The sequence below is a fragment of the Ricinus communis genome, chromosome 1 (assembly GCF_019578655.1).
Source record: "Ricinus communis isolate WT05 ecotype wild-type chromosome 1, ASM1957865v1, whole genome shotgun sequence".
In the NCBI taxonomy this organism is placed as follows: domain Eukaryota; kingdom Viridiplantae; phylum Streptophyta; class Magnoliopsida; order Malpighiales; family Euphorbiaceae; genus Ricinus; species Ricinus communis.
In genome coordinates, this window is record NC_063256.1 from 13,184,616 (window position 1) to 13,196,455 (window position 11,840).

At 32.7% G+C, this 11,840-nt stretch overlaps 1 protein-coding gene across 1 annotated transcript; it reads left to right on the plus strand.

The window, feature by feature from the left end:
- The first annotated feature begins 10,770 nt into the window (after positions 1-10,770).
- Positions 10,771-11,427, plus strand: LOC8267683. Its single transcript, XM_002530573.4, has one exon. It carries the CDS (start codon positions 11,071-11,073, stop codon positions 11,281-11,283), a length of 213 nt encoding a protein of 70 aa, XP_002530619.1. The 5' UTR covers positions 10,771-11,070; the 3' UTR covers positions 11,284-11,427.
- Positions 11,428-11,840: the final 413 nt, after the last annotated feature.

Sequence of the window (11,840 nt, forward strand, 5' to 3'; positions counted from 1 at the left end):
GTCGTGCCATTCGAAAACTGAGAAAAGAGGCTGAGAGTACTCTGCTCTCTGCTCAAGGCGATCAGGGGTTTTCGAGCATTCGTCCAACCCAAGCCTATTCGTGAGATCCTCATGAGGCTAAGGAGTAAAGAATTTTCGATCTAACCATATCAGTATGAAGTTTCTATGATTACTTATGACATCATATTCAAGGGCATCCCTTACAAGCCTTCAAAGATCGGATTCCTCCCTCTTTCTATTCTAGACCTTGAAAGTAGTCCACTAGCAACGAAGTCGCGAAAAGAGCTTTTATTCCAAGTTACGACTTCTTCCTTTCTCTTTTTTTAGGCTTTCTAGCCAAGTCCACTAGAAAAGGATTTGTGAACAAGAGCAACGGAAATAAAATAGCTTTCTATCTAAAAAGTTTCATGTTCGCCTGGTCTTTCTTCTTTTTCTTTAAAGAGCGAGGTCAGGGACTTAATGGACAAAGAAGAATGGAAAAAAGAATGAAAAAAGCCCAAAAAAGCAAAAAAGGAACATAACCTCTGATACGATAAACAGAATAAAACCATATCGAGGTCCTAATTGTACGACTTTGGTATGATGTCCTTTTAATATAGACTCGCATAAAATATCGTGCCACTATACAAATATGGTATGCAGGATAACTATGAGGCCCAAACTGAGAAATGTTGCACCCCCTTGAAATGAGTGCATGTACATCACACCTCCTACGGTGGTTGCCAAAGTTCTGAGTGAACCCGAAATAGACCATGGACTTGGATCTACCAAATGATAAGAATGCCTCTGAAATTCAATCATAAACAACTTTGCCTTGGTTGTATGTAAACCCCCCCCCCCCCCCCCACCCTCTAAAGTGGTAAAGAAGGACCCTCTAGGCTCTAATTTTCCTTCTATCTGATAAGACAAATAAATAGGAAGGGATGGTACTCTCATTGCATTGATAGAAGTCTAACTAGAAAAATACCTCTCTATTACTTTGACTTTGAGAAGAGAATCGTTGGTTTAATCGACGAACTACATGGAGAAATGGATCTTCTTTCTTTCATTTTCAGCAAGAATTTTTAGAAAGTAACAATTCCATTCAGTTCGCTTTTAGAAAACTTGATGGTCGCGGATTAATGCGTTATGCACCATCGACGGCTTAAAATTAAAGGCGCAGGTTGATCTTTCTAGTTGAGGTTGCATTTATTCAACTTGACACGTGGGAAGGGCTTACTATCTTCGTGGCTTGGCTTGGTCTCGTTCCCTTTCCGCACTCTTACTCCACAGCATACTGATCTCTGTCAGGGTATCATTTGTAGGGAACAAATTATCCCTTTTACCTTTTCCTCCCTTCGTCTTAGAGACCGTGCCATTCTGGAAGTTTGTGTTATAGTTCGATATTTAGTGTCCTAGGCATAGAGGAACCACACTAATCCATTCCGAACTTGGTGGTTAAACTCTACTGCGGTGAAAATACTGTAGGGGAGGTCTTGTGGTAGGCATACAAGCATTCCAACTCATTTTAGTGGAAGGCCGTGCTATTTTTTTACATTAATTAGTTTGTAAGGGATTCAATGCGGACTTTGATAGGGATCAAATGGTTGTTCGTATACCTTTATCATTGGAGGCTCAAGCGCTCCCTTTCATGACGTAGCCATACAGAGAAGTCACTATCATCCCTGTAGTTAGATCTACTGGGAACTCCGATAAAGAATCAATCATAAAAAATCTAGACTGGACCAGAGAATGCCGCTGCTGATAGATTCCGCACAGATCAAGGGAGGTGGTTTCTTTTAGAAAGAGAGAAATGGGTAAAGAAAGGGCTACTGCGGCCATCGTGCTCAAGACTCTCGAAGATAGCATTGAGATTATTCAATGAATAATCATTCCCATTCTTGGTCTTGAAAAGTTTTGCCCCGTCTAAGAGCCAACCCCTACCCAGCTCAAGCGTAATAAGATTCACTTTTTATCATTAAAGATGGATTGAGCCTTTTCGAGAAAGAAAGAAAAATCAAGAAGCTCCCCCTTTCCCTAGTACTAGCAGACGAGCTTTATATAAATTTTTGAGAGGCTCTCTCCACCAATTCGCAGATCAATGTAGTTGAAATTTCCCTCGGGGTAGGGACTTCCACCAATGGTTGCTCGAGAACCAGCAGCAGTGCTGCCCTTTTGGATGACGTTGACAAATGGCAAAATGACTTCTAGGAGCTCATTTCCTAGCATCTCGGGTTGATAATTCTTATTTCTTTATCTTACCTATGCAATTATTGTTTTCTTAAAGAAATTTTTTTATAAATCTAAGTATAGGCGTCGACGATTAATATGTTTTTTGACTTTTTACAAGCAAGGAGGAGTGAAAAACTAGTTCAGTTTGGTATGCTCATTGTTTTATTGCAGATGGGGACTTATGCAAGAAATGGTGAGGACCCTCCAAATGGTTTTTTGTGCCTTACTAGCGGTTAGGAAGTTCTTGTAAAATATTATATTGCAGGCAGAAAAGGCAACATAGAAGCCAGCTATTTTATCTGCTTAAATCTATGATTTATTACCAGAATTTCATGCAAGTTAGTTCAAGCAAAAGAAGAAAGAGTTTGACTTTGACCCTTGGTGGTTGGGTTTCAATTGTGAAATAGGTTGTGATTAGTATGAATGTAAAATATTGAATTATTTATTATTCATTTTGAAGACCATCATATATATATATGCAAGAAAAACTTTTTAGGGGTGCCAAATATATAACAAAGAAAGTGGTTTTCTCACATCCAGTATTGACCTTATGTTCTATTTTTGCACGGGTTTTAAAAATGACCTTGAAGGCATGGTTGGTATCATAGCTTGAGCTATAACTCGGTCACTAATGTGTGTGCTTGTGTGGGTTTTCTAAATTTGAGCAAATTCTATTGAAAAACACCACTGTATAAGTACAAAATAAACATGTAGCCAAGTTCGTTATGGATCCCCCACTCTCAACCATAATAAAATGTTTCCACTATATCTCTCAAGAGTCGTTAAAGGAAGTACGGCGGGTCCGAGTAAGAAAAAATTCACTGAGAACTAGGGCATACAACAATGGATCAATTCATTCAACAAGATCCGTTCAGATCGGACCAGGATGAATGGGATTAATCTGACCTCTCGCTCATATGTAAGACTCACGCCGCCGACAGATGTCCCATGCCACATTTCGTGAACACTATGCTCGAGAATGAATGAATTGTGATATAGCATCGAATAAGCCATTACTCTATTCTTGATTTGAGATATATAAAGGACTTTAAGGGAAATAAAATAGGGCCCCCTACACCATATATCCTGTTGCCTAGGGACGACTGCACGTTACATTATAGCAGCATGACCAAATAAAGACGGAAACCCCTTATATAGGTTGGGCGTTCTTGCGCACTCGGCATCCTGCAAGAAAAGTCAAGGTCTTTTATTATAGAACAAGCAACGGATTGAGCTACACAAAATTCGTTGCTCATTAGCACATCTGTTTTCAATAAGAACATTTGTTTAGGCTTTATTAATAAGATAGAAAGGGCTCTTTCAGCTTACTCTGATATAGCAGACCGTTAACAGGGTGCCGCAGTTTATGGGCTTGAAGGACTTAGCACCATGACAAGTGGTATCAGAGCCGAAGGTTAGGCCAAGCCATGGCTAGTGGGAAGAATCCATAGGCTAATGTGGTCGAAGAGGCTCGATGGACGATTAAGGAGCGCAATGTTAAGATTGTTATGAACGCGACACTAGAGAGCTTGAAAAGAGCAAGAGAACTTCCTTCTGTTTGGACTGCCCAACTAAGGAAAAAAGCTTTAACCTACCCCACCCACCTCTCTTGCTTGAAGAATGAAAAGCGGGAACTTTTCGAGTGATGAAAGAGAGGGGTCTTCTCTTACACATAGGATCAAGGGTGAAAAAACATCTAAGTTTGAACCAGCCCCCCCTCCCCCCCCCCTATGTAGAAAGCATTGCAACAGAGTGTCTACGCCTTTGTTTTACATTAGTAATTGGCTCAACGCTAACCTTCCCCACCTTCTAAGGTAAGGGTATAAGGGTACTAAAGCTGCTTTTCACCCTCGATCTGTACGTACATGCATATGGATCTTCATCGTCCACCTCGAGATCCCCTATGAGATCTTCTTTCAGAGAAGCCCCTGCTTATGCTGGCCTTATATATTCATGGTTCCAGATCCATATATGGAATTGGAATGGGCTATGCCTTCATCTATGCTATTGGTTTTCAAACCAAAGCATCGATGGTGATTTATTGTATAGAAGAATAGATCCGTAGACCTATTGATTAACCATAGATGCAAGTGGGGCTCAGTCTCCGAACTGTACGTGAGACGAGTTTCTGCCTTATACAGCTTGGGCCAAAGACTGGAGGAAGTTTAGGAGAGATAGGTTCCGACTAAGACAAGTGGCTAGTTTTTAGTACAAAGGAACAGAAATGGGACTCTCATCATCCTGAAGAGCCATTTTAAGTTTAAAAAATTTGGCAACACAATAATGGATTAGAGAAGAGAAGTAGGGAATGTTATTCCCCCTTATCTGGATGTTCAAATCGATGCTAATATAATAGCATATGAACTCTCAGTTAAGGGGATGTCAGGTTCCCTTTGAGTGTAGAAAAGCTATTGCTCGAATTGAATTGAGGTTGTGCCTCTTTCAATCGCTATAGTTAAACTTCTGGATGTCATATAAATTGACTATATGTAATTTGGTATGCTCATTGTTTTGTTGCAGATGGGGACTTATGCAAGAAACTGTGAGAACCCTTCTAAATGTGCAACCTATATATAGTAAAATATTTATGAATACTAAATATATATTTAATGCATATCTTATTTTGTTGAACATATACCATTTACTACTATTTTTACCCTTTTTTAAAGAATATATATATTTTGAATGTACTTTATATATACATAATATATACTAAAATAAATATAATTCATACTATTTATGAGAATTTATCTTTTTATTTTTTTAATATGTAATTTGTATGTTAAAATATTAGCTAAATTTGACCAAATTGACACATTCATTCCATTTTCTATTATATTAAATAAATACTAATATTCGTAATCCTTGATGCTAAATAAATTTTAATCTTCAAATCAAACAAATTAAAATTTTAATTAAAAATACTAAATATATACATAACATATACTTTTTACTATATAATACTAAGAGAAATTTTCTTTTATAACTTTTCCAGATTTGTCTAAAATATAAACCACATATATGTAACATAAAAGTTGATTCTTAATAAATTTAACATGTTATATATTTAATTTGTAACATAAAATTTATGATTCATAATTTTTTTTAGGACATATTAAATTTTAGTATACTTTGCATAAAATATATATTACAATACCCATAATTTTTCTTTAATAATGATAATATTAATAATAATTAATAAATGAGTTTTATTTAAATTAATTTTACTTTATTTTTTTATTTGGTTTAAATAGGAATGATTTAAATAGAAATTTTAATGCTAAATTAGTTTGATTTTTAAGAAATTAATTAAGTAGATTCTTTGAGAAATAAATTATATTTTGGTTAATCAAATTTTTCCCAACGAATATATAAATTAAATTCTATAATTGAGAGTTATGGAAGAATTTGTAAAGGATATTTTATAAAAGAATTATTGAGAAAAAGAAAATTTTAATTAGCTAGTGGTGTTAAATTTAGAGCTAGGAGGTCCTCAAAGCTGTGAGTTAAAGTCATATGTCTATTTGCATGTGTTATGCTGAGATTTTATGAATAATTTTGATTACATGACTTAATACTTTAATCAGTTATTTTAATCGCTATTTATATAAGTTTCATTTGCTGCATTACGATTTTATTGTTTCGTGTTGACTCGGGATGGGACGGTTGTAGAACATGAATCAGAGACAGAAAATAAGGAGGTAAAGGCTTGTAAGTTTAAAAAGGTAAATTAGGATTTGCCCTGGTCGAGAATTACTCTCTGGGCACCGGCTTATTTGGAAATCTAAGTGACCAGACTGGAGTTAAGGATCCTGGTTGAGCTTCGCTTTCTGGGCATCAGCCTTATTGGAGTAAGAGAGCCGAAATGCTAAGAGTGTTAGTGTTAATTAAGTGACTAAACTGGATTTAAGGACTCTAGTCGAGCTTCGCTCTCTAGGCGCCAATTTTGTTAGAATGAGAGAGAGTCGAGATGTTTAGTGTTGGGATTAGGGTTCTGCTGAGGTACTCCGTCCCGTAGTAGGTGAAAGTTATTTTTATTTAAGCATGGCATGTCAAGTTTATCTTTTTACATGACTTAATATTCATTTCAAATTAAATAAATGTGTTATTGAAGTGTTTGTAACTGTTTTTGGGATATATGATTTTAACTCACTCTCGAGACTGACAGTCTCAAATTTTACTGTTTTTCATATCAGTGATTGTTAGTCTTCCTGCAGCTCTTATCTAGCAACCCGACCCCTTAATCATCGGGTGATGTAATTAATTTGATATGTTTGACTTGTAAAATCTTAAATTCTCCGCAATAGAAATAATAGACTTATCAGTTATAATTTTTATAGTTTCGGATTTTGCCTAGTTCTACTAACAAACCGAATTAAACATGTACAATTTAATAGTCAAGATAAATTGTGACATCAATGCTATTAGATGAGATTTAATTAAATTAGTGAATGGTCAGACTTACTACGGGATTCGATGGCCTTACGCCTACCCATTCCCTAGAGCTGGTCACGGGCCCACAAATCGGGTCGTGACATATACCATTTTTAAAGTTTTGTGTTTATTTTTAACTTTTAGATATTATTTTCAAAAATCAACTAAAAACTCTTTAAATTACTATAAAACATCTAAAATGGTGTCGATTTATTAATTTTAACTCAAAATCGACTAAGGCATACAAAAATCTAACAAGATAAAAAATTTAATTTTTTATAATCAAAATCTATTCTCAAATAATTGAAACAAACCTTGTAGCTTTGCTTTTCTTTCCATTAAATGATTGATTGTACTTTTAAAATTGTTTCCAGGACTAATACATTAATTGATCTCATATTTTATTTTTTAAAAGAGATTTTATTTGGTGTTTTAGATAGATGTAAATTTTGTATACATAAAGGTATAAATTTAAAAATGTGAGGTTGAAAAGTATTTTTATAAATCTTAATTTCTTTTCTCTTCTGTGTAATTAAGGTTTATCTTATTTTTTTAGCAATTGTTGCATCTTTTGCCTTTATCTAGTTAATGATCTTTAATTATTATTGTCAAAAAAATCCTTTTTAATACAAATCTTATAATTTGAGTACCATTGGAACTATTAACTTTAAATTTTGTTCTTCACTGTTTATTTTGCATAATTCTTTGACATGTTATCATTTTAAGCAAAAAGTACAAAGAAAAAACTCTTCAAGAGATAGTAACTCTATTAATAATTTGGTTTCACTTAGACTCTTTCTAGAAAGATTAACGGTGAAAGTGAAATAAAATGAAGGGTAAAGATCTAGTTGTTTTTTTCCAAATTGTTGAAGGTTCTTTTTTATTTTTTGCTATCATTTTTTCTATTAATCAATATTAAAAATAATAAAAAATAGAATATATAGATTTACTCCTTTTTTTTTTCTTGTAATCTATTTCGATTTACACTTCAAAATTAATTTAGAAGCATATTTCAAATACATATTGACTCACTTGTCTTTGTATACAATAACCATTTTCACCGCAATAGGCCAATTCCTGTAATAAATTAATAACAATAAGTTCCACGGTCGATTTATTTCTCTCCTCAATCTAATCTTAATTATTGTTACCATCTAAAGCAACCATGATTTATTTACTAAAGGATTATTATGTAATACTATGAGTTCTACTTTTGGATTTTGAAAAGCACGATCTATATGTAATATATACCTGTTCATGAGCCTGGGTATCCGCCCGGCGCACCCAGGCCCGCACTCTTTGGGCTGGGCTTGGACACATTATTTTTAGTAGAAGCCCGGCCCAGCCCGAGCCTGACAAAAACCCGGATTATTATGGGCGGGCTTGGGTTTTATATTGAAACCCAAGCCCAGCCTTGTCCAGCCTGATGTCTAGTATAGTTACTAAAAAATAGGTTTGAAATAAATATGTCATACTCATCACTCGAATCTGTGGCCTTCTTTTTATTTTGTGAATTTTTGTTTAGGTGATTTTACACCCAAATTTGAATCCGATAGCTCAAGTGAGGATGATATTAGTGATATTGATGGCGAAGAAGAAAGTGAAATTATGGATTTTTAGGTAAGTTTATTATTTATATATTGATTTAGCTTACTAGTTATTTTTATTTATATAAATACTTATTAATTTAAATATTTTTTGTTTTGTAGAAAATGTGAATTTGCCTTTGAAGGAGTTTTCATCTATATTGTTCTTTTATTTCAGTTTTTGGAATTTTATTTAGATGGTTAAAAATATTAATTGATGTTTGTATCTTTATTATCATGATGAACATGATTATTGTGTTTAAATGTTGAATATTTGTGGAAAATGTTTTATATAAATTAGAATTTCATTTACAGGTTTAATAGTCGATCGGGCCGGACTTTTTAAAAAATTTAGGGCTTGGGCCAGTCTACCGAGCCCGACCCATGAATGTCTATTTACTGTGTTTAATAATCGGTACGTTCAAAAAATTTAGGGCTTGAGCTTGGGTAGAGAGATATTAAAAATTTTCGGGCTTGGGCAGGCTCGGGCTTGTTCAAAAAAAAGTTAGACCCGGTCCGAGCCTACCCAGGCCCAGCCCATAAACAGGTCTAATGTAATATAATAAAACTGTTATGGGATGAAAAATGCATCTCAAATTAATCTCAAGGGTAATTTTACCTTTTCACCAGACTTAAATTACCACGGCCCATAGGCCGGCCCCAATTATTCTAGTAAAACGATGTTGTATATATAGTTAAAACTTCTTGAATATTTAGAACTATAATTCTAAATTTGAATTGAAGTTAACAAATATATTAATACCCTTGTTATAGTTTATGATTTAAGCATTGATTTAGATATTTAAATTTTAGTTTTCTTTTGTTGGTTATATATTATGCTAACTAATTGTTAACTAGACTAGTTTCTTATTGACCAAGTCAAAGATTATGGCATATGATAGATTATAGAAATTTACATTTTGAGAAATTCTTACTTAAATCATGTGTATAGATCATAATAAAATGAATGTTTTACATTTGGCATTTGATGATTGAGGTCAAGTTCTTCTTATAGTTTTTCCCAAAATCTTGAAGTGAATTGAGGTTCTCTGTTAGATATTATGAAATAGGAACTCCATAAAGACTTACAATAGAAATTCTATTAAAATCATTACTAATTTAGCCATTAGAGTGAGTGGCCGAACAACTCCGTCCGCCGCTTTCTAACTATTATTTCAGATACTCCGAAGCTCGAATCAGTACTCAACAGTATACAGTATATAATAGCATAAAAAAATATATAAAAAAAAGAATAAAAGTTTAGAAAGCATAAATAACTAAAAAGGAAAACATCCAAAAAAGTGTGTAGAAATAAGAAATTTTTTAAAAAACATATAAAAGTTAAAAAAAAAAATCCAAAAAGTGTATATAAGTAAAAAGAATCGTCCAAAAAGCATAAAAAAGATAAAATCAGATTAGAAAAAACATGAAAATTTCAAAACGCGGGGACAAAAGTAAATATAATAAAAAAAGATATGTAATGTAATATCCTCTATTTTCTGTCTCTGAACAAGTTAAATATATAATTGCACTTTAAGCCACGTCTTTTTCTTTTGAGAAGCACTTTAGTCCCACAAAATCATGCATTCTTTTTTTTATTTGCTACTTCTGAAACAATATTAAAAGTATTATTAATGTTCTAATTATCAATGTAGCAATGGCAGTAGGCCCATGTCCTCTTGCAATGAGGTTCATGGCTGGGCTCTCAGTCCAAAGCATGAAGACAACCAAAAGAAATTTTGCATATGACATGAAAAGACATTCAGATATGCAAAAAATATATGGTTAGCCCCTCATCCAAAGTGTAATTAGATCTCTAAATTTCAAAATAATTTAACAACATTTTTTAAATTTAAAAATAAAAAATTATATCTTTAAAATTAATTTTATCTATCTTACCATATAATAATATAAAACTCAATTAATTTTAGATATTAAAAAAAAAACTTGTGACATTTTCATTTAATTTTCTTAACATAAAAAAATATTAGTTCTGATTTTAATAGTCAAACGATAAAATTTAACAAGCAAGAAGTAATACTGTCAAAAAAAAATAAAAAGTGATGAAATAAATAAAATTAATTCCAAAATTGTAATTATTTATATTCTAAAATTTAAGAATTTAATTATATTTTAAACGAATATCCAAAAATTTATTTGTCTTTTTTATCAACTCTACAAATTCATAAAAACCATAAATCTAATCTAATATGAGTTTATTTATTATTACAATCATATCCTCCAATATCAATTTTCTTTCTTTAAAAAAAAAAACTTGGGTTAATCAATTATTCTTTTTTTTAGCCATTAGATATATAATTTCAATTTGTTGAAATTACACTTCACCACTTGATTGTTTAGGCCAACTAAAAACAACAACAAGAGAAGAAAAACTTGCACAAAGATCGAAAGTGGAGTGAATCTTGGGATTTAAAGCAACAAACCATCCACCTCAAAAATAAATTGAAAAGTTCTTTTTATTATTAACTTATCCAAAAAAGTAAGCTCACTTTTTCTTTTCTTTTTTCTTAAAGAAAAAAAAGGATTGAAATTTGTTTGTTATCTAAATTTACCCAAATAGAGAGAGAGTTTTAGTCTTTATTTCTTACCTTTGAAGCGAACAATAGTCGCTAGTTATAACGTCCAAGTTATATTCCTTTATACACTTTACTCACTCCCATTCCCGAACCCCCCACTCTTTCTTTTCACGTTTTTTGCTTTCAGATCCCCGAAAACACAAACACTCCCTCCCTCCCTCTTTGCCTATATATACAACCTCTTCAAAATTCTCCTGTATCAACCCAGATTTTTCAGGAAAAGACGCATAATCTTCAGGAAGATGTGCTGCGGAGGAAAGATGTGCATGCTGTGCACATGTGTGATTCTGGTTGTGATTGCAATTGGTCTCATCTTTGGATTTGGGGTCTACAAGAATGGGTTTCACAAGTTGAAGGATTCAATCCATGTTTCTGGGTATGATCCAGCTTCTTCTTATACTGCTGGAACTGGAAGGCCTTTCTTGGGTTACGGAGTTCCTCCTGCTCCTTTTTAGGGATTCATTTCATTTATTTCTCTCCTTCTCTCATTTTAATTCTCTAGGGTTCTTTTTCCTTTTTTCTTTTTCATTAATGTTTGTTGCTAGGGATATGTGATTATTTGTTTGGATTTTTTTATTTTAAAATTGGCTTTATTATTATTTCGTTTTTATTTTATTTTATTCTTTTAGTAACTGATAAATGGTGGGTGTTAATGTTCTTGATCTACGTGTGGTCAATCCAATGTGGAGGATAGTATTATTCGCTTAATTGTAATTTAGCTGCTTAATTCTCTGGGATTAGTACAGAATTCACTATGAAATTTAGATACACTAAATTCATTTATGATCTTATCTATATATACTATTAATATATACTAAATTTATAAATAACTAATATTATATAACCTATAAATTCCTACAGGTAAGAATTATTATTATTATTAATGTGAATACAATTTTAATTATTTAACAGTTGTTTGTACCCAAATGTGACCGTTGAAGAAAGTTCGACAACCGAAATATTTTCTCATTATTTTATTGGTAAAAGAAACAGAACAGTTTGAACATTATAG

Bases quoted from the DNA above. Each gene is read 5' to 3' on its own strand.
- LOC8267683 (XM_002530573.4), top strand. From the start codon at position 11,071: ATGTGCTGCGGAGGAAAGATGTGCATGCTGTGCACATGTGTGATTCTG.